Consider the following 12,884-nt stretch of genomic DNA (forward strand, 5'->3'; position numbering starts at 1 on the left):
TCATAGCTTTGTGGTCAGAAGAGATACTTGATACAATTTTAATTTTCTTGAATTTTCCAAGGCTTGGTTTGTGACCCAAGATATGATCTATCTTGGAGAATGTTCTGTGAGCACTTGAGAAAAATGTGTATTCTGTTGTTTTTGGATGGAATGTCCTATAAATATCAATTAAGTCCATCTTGTTTAATGTATCATTTAAAGCTTGTGTTTCCTTATTTATTTTCATTTTGGATGATCTGTCCATTGGTGAAAGTGGGGTGTTAAAGTCCCCTACTATGAATGTTACTGTCGATTTCCCCTTTTATGGCTGTTAGTATTTGCCTTATGTATTGAGGTGTTCCTATGTTGGGTGAATAAATATTTACAGTTGTTATATCTTCTTCTTGGATCGATCCCTTGATTATTATTTACTGTCCTTCTTTGTCTCTTGTAATAGTCTTTATTTTAAAGTCTATTTTGTCTGATATGAGAATTGCTACTCCAGCTTTCTTTTGGTTTCCATTTGAATTGAATACCTTTTTCCATCCCCTCACTTTCAGTCTGTATGTGTGCCTAGGTCTGAAGTGGGTGTCTTGTAGACAGCATATATATGGGTCTTGTTTTTGTATCCATTCAGCCAGTCTGTGTCTTTTGGTGGGAGCATTTAATCCATTTACATTTAAGGTAATTATCGATATGTATCTTCCTATTCCCATTTTCTTAATTGTTTTGGGTTTGTTATTGTAGGTGTTTTCCTTCTATTGTGTTTCTTGCCTAGAGAAGTTCCTTTAGCATTTGTTGTAAAGCTGGTTTGGTGGTGCTGAACTCTCAGCTTTTGCTTGTCTGTAAACGTTTTAATTTCTCCATCAAATCTGAATGAGATGCTTGCTAGGTAGAGTAATCTTGGTTGTAGGTTTTTCTCCTTCATCACTTTAAATGTGTCGTGCCACTCCTTTCTGGCTTGCAGAGTTTCTGCTGAAAGATCAGCTGTTAACCTTATGGGGATTCCCTTGTGTGTTATTTGTTGTTTTTCCCTTGCTGGTTTTAATAAGTTTTCTTTGTATTTAATTTTTGACAGCTTGATTCACATGTTTCTTGGCATGTTTCTCCTTGGATTTATGTTGTCTGTGCTTCCTGAACTTGATTAACTATTTCCTTTCCCATATTAGGGAAGTTTTCAACTATAATCTCTTCAAATATTTTCTCAGTCCCTTTCTTTTTCTCTTCCTCTTCTGGAACCCCTATAATTCGAATGTTGGTGCATTTAATATTGTCCCAGAGGTCTCTGAGACTGTTCTTTTCATTCTTTTTTCTTTATTCTGCCCTGCAGTATTTATTTCCACTATTTTATCTTCCAGGTCACTTATCCGTTCTTCTGCCTCCGTTATTCTGCTATTGATCCCTTCTAGGGTATTTTTAATTTCATTTATTGTGTTGTTCATTGTTGCTTGTTTCATCTTTAGTTTTTCTAGGTCCTTGTTAACTGTTTCTTGCATTTTGTCTATTCTATTTCCAAGATTTTGGATCATCTTTAGTATCATTCTGAATTCTTTTTCAGGTAGACTGCCTATTTCCTCTTCATTTGTTAGGTCTGGTGGGTTTTTATCCTGATACTTCATCTGCTGTGTGTTTTTCTGTCTTCTCATGTTGCTTATGTTACTGTGTTTGGGGTCTCCTTTTTGCAGGATGCAGGTTTGTAGTTCCCGTTGTTTTTGGTGTCTGTCCCCAGTGGCTAAAGTTGGTTCAGTGGGTGTGTAGGCTTCCTGGTGGAGGGGACTAGTGCCTGTGTTCTGGTGGATGAGGCTGGATCTTGTCTTTCTGGTGGGCAGGTCCACGTCTGGTGGTGTGTTTTGGGGTGTCTGTGGCCTTATTATGATTTTAGGCAGCCTCTCTGCTAATGGGTGGGGTTTTGTTCCTGTCTTGCTAGTTGTTTGGCATAGGGTGTCTAGCACTGTAGCTTGCTAGTCGTTGAGTGAAGCTGGGTGTTGGTGTTGAGATGGAGATCTCCGGGAGATTTTCACCATTTGATGTTACGTGGAGCTGGGAGGTCTCTTGTGGACCAGTGTCCTGAACTTGGCTCTCCCACCTCAGAGGCAGAGCACTGACTCCTGGCTGCAGCACCAAGAGCCTTTCATCCACATGGCTCAGAATAAAAGGGAGAAAAGGAAGAAAAAGAAAAAAAGAAAGAAAGAAGGAAAGAAAGAAAGAAAGAAAGGAAGGAAGGAAGGAAGGAAGGAAGGGAGAAAGAGAAAGAAAGAAAGAAAGAAGATAAAATAAAGTCATTAAAATAAAAAATAATTATTAAGAAAAAAAATTTTTTTAAGTAAAAAAAAGACAAAAACGGATGGTCTAGGACAAATGGTGAAAGCAAAGCTATACATAATCTCACACAGAAGCATACACATACACACTCACAAAAAGAGGAAAAGGGGAAAAAATAATAAATCTTCGCTCAGACAGGACGTGGTTAAAGGAGCAGCTGATTCGGGGGCTTTGGCTCACTCAGGCCAGGGGAAGGGAGGGGCACGGAGTGTGCGGCGAGCCTGCAGCGGCAGAGGCTGGCAGGACGTTGCAGCAGCCTAAGGCGCGCCATGCGTTCTCCTGGGGAAGTTGTCACTGGATCACGGGACCCTGACAGTGTTGGGCTGCACAGGCTCCCAGGAGGGGAGGTGTGGATAGTGACCTGTGCTCGCACACAGGCTTCTTGGTGGCTGCAGCAGCGGCCTTAGTGTCTCATGACCGTCTCTGGGGTCTTGTGCTCTCGCGCCCATCTCTGGAGCTCCTTTAAGCAGCGCTGTTAATCCCCTCTCTTCGCGCACCAGGAAACAAAGAAGAAAGAAGAAGTCTCTTGCCTCTTCGGCAGGTCCAGAGTTTTCCCCGGACTCCCTCCCAGCTAGCCGTGGTGCACTAACCCCTTCAGGCTGTGTTCACGCTGCCAGTCCTCTCCCTGCGATCCGACCGAAGCCCGAGCCTCAGCTCCCAGCCTCCGCCCCGCTGGCGGATGAGCAGACAAGCCTCTTGGGCTGGTGAGTGCAGGTCGGCACCGATCCTCTGTGCGGGAATCTCTCTGCTTTGCCCTCCGCACCACTGTTGCTCCGCTCTCCTCCATGGCTCCGAAGCTTCCCCCCTCCACCACCCGCAGTCTCCACCCACGAAGGGGCTTCCTAGTGTGTGGAAACCTTTCCTCCTTCACAGCTCCCTCCCACTGGTGCAGGTCCCGTCCCGTCCCTATTCTTTTGTCTCTGTTTATTCTTTTTTCTTTTGCCCTACCCAGGTACGTGGGGAGTTTCTTGCCTTTTGGGAGGTCTGAGGAGTTCTGCCAGCGTTCAGTAGGTGTTCTCTAGGAGTTGTTCCACGTGTAGATGTATTTCTGATGTATCTGTGGGGAGGAAGGTGATCTCCGCGTCTTACTCTTCCGCCATCTTCCCCCTCTCCCCATTCAGTTCTTATAATTTTATTTTTCTTTGAGACTTCTTCTTTGACCCATTGATTAATTAAAAGTTTGTTTTCAAATTTTCATGTGTTCAAAGATTTTCCTGTTGTCTCTGTTACTGATTTCTAGTTTGATTCCATTATGGTCAGAGAATACAATTTTTATGATTTCTGTATTTGTCTACGGAATACTATAACAAAAATACCATAGATTGAATGGCTTAAACAACAAATATTATTTCTCACAGTTCTGGATGCTGTAAGTCTGAGATCAGAGTGCCAGCGTGCTAAAGTTCTGGTCAGGGCCCATTTCCTGGCTTGAAGACAGTTACTTTCTAGCTATGTCCTCACATGGCTGAAAGAGAACGCTGGTCTCTTCAACTCTTTATAAGGGTACCAGTCCCATCATGAGGGCTTCACCGCTCTGACCTCATCCAAACCCCATTACTTCTCAAAGGCCCTACCTTCAAACCATATTCCACACTGGGTGTTAAGGCCTTGATATATAAATTTTGGGGGGATACAAACATTTAGTCCATAGCAGTTTTATTCTTTTAAATTTGTTGAGGTTCACTTTATGGCCCAGAATATGGTCTGTCTTGGTGAATGATCTATAAGTGCTTGAAACAAATGTATGTTATGCTATTGTTGGTGGAGTGTACTATAAATGTCAGTTAAACCTGATTAGTTAGTTGTGTTGTTCAGGTTTTATATATTTTGGCTGAATTTCTGCTTAGTAATTCTATCGGTAGCTGAAAGAGGGGTGTTAAAGTCCCCAACTTTGTCTGTTTCCCTGCTCAGCTCTGAAAGTTTTTTAAAACAGTTTCACTGACATATAATTTATGTACTATATAATCATCCATTTAAAGTGTACAATTCAGTTGTTTTTAAATATATTGACAGTTACTGACAGTTGTGCAACCATCACTGCTACATAGTTTTAGAATATATGTATCAACCCCCCAGCAGCAATTATACCTCCCCCTTGGCTCCCATCAACAAATTCACTAGCTCTAGTCAATCAATGATCTACTTTCTGTTTCTATAAGATTTACCTCTTCTGGATATTTCACTTAAATGAAATCATGTAATATATGGTCTTGTTTCACTGAGCATAATGTCTTCAAGGTCCAACCATGTCCTAGCATATATCAGTACTTCATTCCTTTTTATTGCTGAATAATATTTTGTTATATGGGTATACTGTTTTATTTATCCATTTATCAATTGATGGAAATTTAGGTTGTTTCCATTTTGACTATTATGAATAATGCTGTTAAGAATATTTGTGTACAAGTTTTGTGAGGATATATGTTTTCATTTCTCTTGATTATATATGTAGGAGTAGAATTGCTAGGTAATATGGTGTCTCTATGTTTCATATTTTAAGATACTGCCCAACTGTTCTCTAAACCAACTGTACCATTTTGGATTCCCACTAGCAGTGAATGAAGGTCTCAATTTTTCCACAACCTCACCAGTACTTGTTGTTGTCTTTTTTTGATATAATCATCCAGGTGGGTGTGGCATGGTATATCATTTTTGTTTTGATTTGTATTTCTTTTTTTTTTAGATGTTGGGGGTAGGAGTTTTTATTTATTTATTTATTTATTTTGGCTGTGTTGCATCTTCGTTTCTGTGCGAGGGCTTTCTCTAGTTGTGGCAAGCGGGGGCCACTCTTCATCGCGGTGCACGGGCCTCTCACTATCACGGCCTCTCTTGTCGCGGAGCACAGGCTCCAGACACGCAGGCTCAGCAGTCATGGCTCATGGGTCTAGCTGCTCCGCGGCATGTGGGATCCTCCCAGACCAGGGCTCGAACCCGTGTCCCCTGCATTAGCAGGCAGACTCCCAACCACTGCGCCACCAGGGAAGCCCCTGATTTGTATTTCTTTAATGCCTAATGATGTTGATCATCTTTTCACGTGCTCTTGGCCATTTGTATTTCTTTTTTGGAGAAATATCTATTCAGATACTTTGCCTATTTTAAAATTAGGTTACTTATTTTTTTAGTATTGAGTTTTAAGAGTTCTTTATATATTCTAGATACAAGTCCCTTATCTGATATAAGATTTTTAAACATTTTCTCCCATTCTTTGAATTGTCTTTTCAGTTTCTTGATGGTATCATTTGTAGCACAAAGTCTTTAATTTTGATGAAATTCAATTTCAATTCTTGGGAGAAATCCTACTTTGTCATGACATATAATCTTCTTCGTATTCTGCTAGATATGGTTTGCTAGTATTTTGTTGGGGAATTTTTGCACCTAGATTCATAACAAAAATTGGTCTGTAGTTTTTTTGTGATGATTTTTTCCTTAGGCTTCACATCTTTTTTTTTTTTTTTTTTTTTTTGAGGTATGTGGACCTCTCACTGTTGTGGCCTTTTCCGTTGCAGAGCACAGGCTCTGGACGTGCAGGCTCAGCGGCCATGGCTCACGGGCCCAACCGCTCCACAGCATGTGGGATCTTCCTGTATCAGGGCACTAACCTGTGTCCCCTGAATCAGCAGGCGGACTCTCAACCACTGCGCCACCAGGGAAGCCCAGGCTTCACATCTTTTAACCAACTCAGGCTGAAGCCCTGGAGCCCATGTGTCTATCCAACAGGATAAGCTATGGTTATTCATTTTTGCCATTTTTCCAATCTCTCTTCCAAGCTGTATTTCCTCACTCACCAAATTTTATGAGGGAAAAGATAAGAATATCATGATTTGGTATACCCCACTTACAAGGTGATGAGAGGTGGACCCAGGGATAAGGACAAAATTCACATGGTTTTTCAATGAATCTCATATTTTTTATGTTTTCTGCTCCTTCAGGGGAATCTTTTCTTCTTTTTTACATTTTGTCTTTTGACTTTATTTCTAATATGTTCTATTTATTGGCAAGGATAATTAATTCTGTACGGGTATGGTTGTTATGCTTTTTTGTCCAGACTAGAGAGACCAAAATGATAAGGTTTAGTCATTTTTCATGCATTTCCTAGGCTTCTTTTTCTTGGACTGCCTGCTTATCCCCTCAGATTTCTTCTTACAAATTCAGGTATATTAGTGACAGTTCTTCTCATTATTATATGTGTTCACTTTCACCAATACCATGTAAGTAGTGATTAGGTTAGGAGACACATTGAGTCAAATCAGCACAGCTGTACTCTATATCTTTCAAGCTGAACCTTTACTAGAATCAGAGATTATGGCCTGGTATGGTATGTTTCTATTGTTGAATTCATTTTTGCCAGTTCTTGACTACTTACCTTTCCTCCCTCCCTTTATACTTTTTTGTTAGTGTAGGGAGAGGAAGATTTTATAATCTGCCTTCACTCTTCCACCTTTACCAAACAGTTTGATCTACTGTATCAGTTTTTTTTTGACATCTACTTTAACTTTGTTATATATTTTTTCTGTTTGATCAATCATGAGCTGAAAGAAGGAGTTAAGGGTTTATTACTGTTATATTTCTCTTCTTTGTGAGTTCTCAGCCAATTTTGCTTCACATGTTTTGATGAATACTATTCATTATGTAAAATTTTATACTAATTAATTTCTCCTTGGAAACTGTATCTTTCATCTTTGTCCTTTTTGCTTTGAAGCCAGCTTTGCCTGATATTTATGTTGTGATCCTAACTTTCTTTTTGGACTTGTTTGTCTTATATGTTTTTGTCCATTTCTTATTAACCCTGATGGTGTCTCTAATCTGAGTGTCTCTTTTTCTTTAGTAGCTTATTTTTCCCAATAGTATTTATTGATATGATTTGCATTTTTAAATTATTCTTGCATTTCTGGAATGAACTCCATTTGGTCATGAAGTATTTTTAATGTGATGCTGGATTCTGTTTGCTAATATTTTTACTTAGTACCTTCATATTGATATTCATAAGATAGAATGGTTGTAGTTTTACTTTTTTAATCATGGTAAAAATATGTATCATTAAATTTACCATCTGTCTTAACACTTTTTAAGTGTATACAGTTTAACTGTTTTAAGCATATACATATTGTCATACAATAGATCTCTAGAACTTTTTAATCTTGCAAAACTGGAAGTCTAAATCCATTAAACACTAATTCCCCTTCCAACCATCTTTTTTCTGTTTCTATGATTTTAACTACCTTTGATACTTCATATGAGTAGAACCATGCAGTATTTGTCTTTCTGTAACTGGATTATTTCAATTAGCATAATGTCTTCAAGGTTCATCCATTTGTAGCATGTGACAAAGTTTCCTTTTTTTTTAAGCTGTCTAATATTCCATTGCATGTATATACCACATGGATGAATATCCATTCATCTGTGATGGACATTTGGGTTGCTTCCACCTCTTGTCTATTGTGATTAATGTTGTAATTAATGAACATGGGTGTGCAAATGTCTCTTGGAGATCCTGCTCTGAATTCTTTTGGATATATACCCAAAAGTGGGATTCCTGGCTCATATGGTAATTCTATTATTAATTTTTGAGGAACCACCATACAGTCTTCTGTAGCAACTGTACCATTTTACATTTCCGCCAATAGTGTGCAAGGGTTCCGATTTCTCTGCATCCTTGCCAACAAACACTTATTTTCTATTATTTTGATAGTGGTCATCCTCCTAAGGAGTGTGAGTGATAGCTCATTGTAGTTTTGATTTGCATTTCTCTTATAATTAGTGATGTTGGGCATCTTTTCATACGCTTGTTGGCCATTTGTATATCCTCTTTGGAGAATCGTCTATTCATGTCCTTTGCCCATTTAAAAATTATTTGGTTTTTTTTTTGGTTGAGTTGTGTGAGTTCCTTACATATTCTGGATATTAACCCTTATCAATATGATATATATTTAAATCATGCTTTTGTCATTTTATTTTATATTACATATTAATATTTATTTTATTGTCTTTTTCTCTAAAATTTATGTGTGTGTATTTTTGGTTGATTTGGGAGGTGTATATAGTTTTTTAAATTATTTTACTCGTTACCTTTATATTTTTAAACAGTATATCTAATACTTTCTCCTACTGCCTATTCTTTTGCGTATACAATTTTTATGTTTTATTATTTTACATTATCAGGATTAATAAAAACACATATTCTGTTCTGTAATCACAATTCCATTATTTAAGTTGAGCTCATGTTTTGTATGAAACTTTTTCTTAGTTTCCAATTTTGATCCTAGTCAATATGCCAATCCCGATTTTGACCTATTTTACATACCAGTTGGTATGAAGAAATTGTTACTGAATGACAGTCTTAGCTTCCACTTAAAATAGGTTGGCTTTGTGAGACTGTACTAAATCACCTTTCCTATATCTTTCATCTCTTGATGGTGCCTTAATCTCTGCCTAGTGAGATGTGGTATTTTGTATATTTGTTTACATTCTTGATATGGAAGGAGAGTTCTAAAGTCTTCCAATTTGTCCTTCCAAATATAAAAATCTCTCACTCTGTAGTCAGAACGAATATGGGGATTTTGCCACTTATTGAGTTTATCTATTCAGCTGTATACTCAGGATCTAAAGAAATGACCTCAGGATAGGTTTATGGTTCCATGGGCTCACCATGAGGTGGACTTGGATTAAGTGCTATTTATCACTTGACCCCAGTACACCTGCGTTCAAACTAGTGAAAAAATAATAACGTTATGGGTTACAAGAATTGGTGTTAGCTAATAGTCAATAATGTCCAATTACCCATAAGTCTTAGTATTTCTCTCAGTGCACATAGTAGTAGGAAGGATTCAGTATGGATTTGTGATATTATTGGAAAATCCTTCCACAATAGTACCAGGCTTTTGTTTAATTTAGAGGGTTCTAGTTTTGTAAATTTATTCAGGTCTGAAATTTGGGCACAGGGCTTTCATATTTTACTCCTGTGCCTCAAGTCAATCCTCTCTTTGCCAGACCATATTACAGGCATTTTTTAGTTACTCAGATTAAATAGGTATCTTAGTGGACTGCCTATCACTTTGGTCTTAGGGAACTCATGATTAATTAGACACTACCAAAGATACACCTTTGTATATGAGCTAATTCACACCTTGGAAACCCATGTTGTATTAGAACAGACTGTACGAAGATCTCTGGAGAAGCAAAAGTCAGAGTTGTAGAGAAAGTGCAGTTTTGGGAGGTGCTTTCTCCCTTCCATCCTCTAGAAGCCAAGATATGTATTCTGAGAATCAGTGTAATTTAGCTAGTATAGAGGGTATACTTTATCCTAGAAGACAGCATTTCATCCCCATAGAGTAGACCCCAGTTGTGATAACTGAAGATCAACTATTGGTAGCTGATAGGATGCATAATAAGAGCAGTGACTACTGTTACATCAGCTTATTGCCAGCTTCTTTCATGGTGAAGTGTGTTCTCTGGTTAGGAGCAGCACTTTAGGAGAGATACCGTGGTGTACACAGACATTCAGTGAGTGCAGGTATTGGCATAGGCATCATGGGCAGGCAAGGCAAGTTTGCCTAAAGTTGTGCTTATTGAAACTTTTTCTTCTCTGAGACCTTTAAGGCTCCTTGGAGCTGTAACCATTCTGTTTTCCAGATGATTGTCATATTAAAGGCATTGCACATATTCTTTTCTCTAGGCCAGGGTTAATTTTTCTTTTTTTCCCACTGAATACACATGCCCTAATCTCCAGCAAAATGTATTATTTCCTGGAGTACTAGAGAAATGATGTATTATTTTGTAAGTATTTTGTACTTTTTTTGTACTTTCTTTTTCTCTCTCATACCTGTTTATCTCAAGTTGAAAATTGATTATTCAGTGTCCAACTGAATTGCTTTTCTCCATACACAGAGAAAAAGGGAATTCTGCCTCTAAAGGCTCACAATATTTTGGATCTCTTTGCAGCTCTTTACAGTTAGTTACGTGTATATACCCTTACTTTATAAGATGATCCATCCACTTCATTTTACAAATGAGAAAGCTGAGATTCAGCGTTTTAAAGGACTTACGAGTCCACAGATAACTGCTGGAGACAGATCAGAAATTTTTAAAAAGATAATCAAAATCAAATAACATACCTTTGTAGAAAGGAACGAATTTGTTTTTCTTTTCATTATTTTATAAGATTTAGAAGGCAGTATTCTTTGTTAATACTTCTTTGGAAAGATTTGATAATAGGAACATTAATTTTTTATAATAGTAATGACTTCATTGTATGTACTTGATATTCATTTTTAATAGGCAAACCTCAAAAGAGAGGCAAAAGAAAACACAGTTACTCTCAAAGAAAAAAAAGACAAGGTAAGAGTTTTATATAACTCTCATAGATTTCTTTATAACCATTTCACTTTCTAACATCTACTTAGTAAATTTTTTTGTTCATAAATGGGAAAATAACATCAAAAATATATCACACAGAAGATGTGGTACATATATACAATGGAATATTAGCCATTAAAGAGAACAAAATAATGCCATTTGCTGGAACTTGGATGGACCTAGAGATTATCATGCTAAGTGAAGTTAAGTCAGACAGAGAAAGACAAATATCATATGATATTTCTTATATGTGGAATCTACAAATGAACTTATCTAAAAAACAGAAATAGAGTTACAGATGTAGAAAATAAACTTATGGTTACCAGGGGGTAAGGATGGGAGAGGGATAAATTGGAAGATTGGGATTGACGTATACCCACTACTATATAAAAATACATAACTAATAAGGACCTATGGTATAGCACAAGGAACTCTATTCAATACTCTGTAATGGCCTATATGGGAAAAGAATCTAAAAAAGACTGGATATATGTATATGTATAACAGATTCACTTTGCTGTACCCCTGAAACTAATACAACATTGTAAGTCAACTATACCCCAATAAAAATTAAATATATATATATATATATCACACAATTTCATTTTCAAAATTGTTTCTATTTATTAATTCAAAAGCATTAGCTAAAAAATTTCAAAGCATTTGTCATTTGGAAATTTAGAGATTTTATTATTTTATAGTTTTTATTACAGCATTAAATTAGTTAGGTACTTCTGTGTTTCTTGAGAAATTTCCAACATTGGGGGAAAATATTTCAATTAAAAATTCTAAAGCTCATGTTTAGATTGTGTTTAATTTTGAGGTTTGAGAGGGCTAAATAAATGACATCTTGCTCTCTTAAGTCTAAGCCAACTGAGAAAGGCAGTGAAAATCAACATAATATCTTTATTATTGACAAATAATATTGGACAGTGTGGCTTATATTTGAAGGCAACAGGATTTCTTAATCCTGAAATCCTAAATTAAACAAGTTTATCTACTCTATCACAGGTAGAGCTAGACTGGGACAAGTGTACCTACTTGAATAGCTTGCTCTTGTAAAATGTATGGCATAGAGTAGAATGTGTACTTCTTTTGGTACCCAAGAGGAGGAGTAAGGAAGGGGCTGAACTATATGTCCCCCGTTACTCCTTCCATATTCAACAATCCCGTTAAGTCATTGCTGTTTCCCTAAGGAAGCAGAGAGAAGTTAAGAATGTTCCCTGTACATAGAAGGAAGCATCAGGTATGAGAAAAGGAGGTTATATTCAGCTTCTAATCCAGTTGGTAATATAGAATTATTACAGAAGAGTTTTATTGCAAATTTTAGTTAAAATGATTAAATATTCCTTATACACAGTGATGTAGTCTCCTAAGTCCCCACAGAAGTTGCTTTAACTATAAACTGAATGTAACAGTATATTGTTTGTCTTGTTTGTTTGTATATTGTTTGTATATGTTTGTTTAACATAAGAGTGTGTTGTTTGTCTATACCAAACAGCAATGTTCAGTTTTTTTGGTATAGACAGTGCTATAATTTTGTTACATTTGGGTTCAAAGAGAAGAAAGAAAGAAATACTGCACCTGTGAGTGAATATTAGATGCTTCATATGTCCGGACACTGTGATAGACATTTGAAAACATTATATATGGAGAAATTATTGTTATATTAAAATTAGCCAGGAGGGTTAGATATAGTCTAAGCGAAGTGTCTGATGAAGATAATAAATTGGTTAAACTCCAATATTTATTTCTAAATATAGAATGTGTTCATATTATGAAAGTATATATCACATTCTTATGGAGTTGTTTTGATTCATGTATAATTCCAGTAATATATGTCTATTATTTATATATGTTATCAAGTAGATTAGTTAATTCCCTATATTTTGTCTCGGTGTCTAGATATATATATAGCAAATAATGAGGAAATGATAAAAGAAATGAAAAGATTTAATAGGCTTTTGTGTGCTATGCTTTATTCCAACAATATTGAAGTACCACAAGACTTATATATAATAATCATTAGGTTTATCAAACATTTCTGAGGTTGGGAACGTTACTTCTTCATGCTTCAGTTTTATCACCTAGGGATAATAATAGTACCTTTTTCCTAAAGTTGTTATGAAGATTAAATGAGAATATTATCTCATTTAATGCTTTGTGAAGCATTTAAAATAGTGCTTGGTACATAGGAAGTGCCGAATAAATGTTTGTTTAAAAAGAACAAC

At 36.6% G+C, this 12,884-nt stretch overlaps 1 protein-coding gene across 3 annotated transcripts in view; it reads left to right on the forward strand.

The window, feature by feature from the left end:
* Positions 1 to 12,884, forward strand: part of SYCP1 (synaptonemal complex protein 1) — a gene marked incomplete at both ends in the record, with an annotated part of 173,875 nt that overhangs the window by 144,337 nt on the left and 16,654 nt on the right. For all 3 annotated transcript variants that reach the window (XM_079698199.1, XM_079698200.1, XM_079698201.1), the window contains one exon: positions 10,576 to 10,635. In XM_079698199.1, the coding sequence (XP_079554325.1) occupies positions 10,576 to 10,635 (60 nt within the window). The remainder of the gene's footprint in view (positions 1 to 10,575; positions 10,636 to 12,884) is intronic.

Source organism: Hyperoodon ampullatus (assembly GCF_949752795.1).
Source record: "Hyperoodon ampullatus genome assembly, chromosome: 2".
Taxonomy (NCBI): domain Eukaryota; kingdom Metazoa; phylum Chordata; class Mammalia; order Artiodactyla; family Ziphiidae; genus Hyperoodon; species Hyperoodon ampullatus.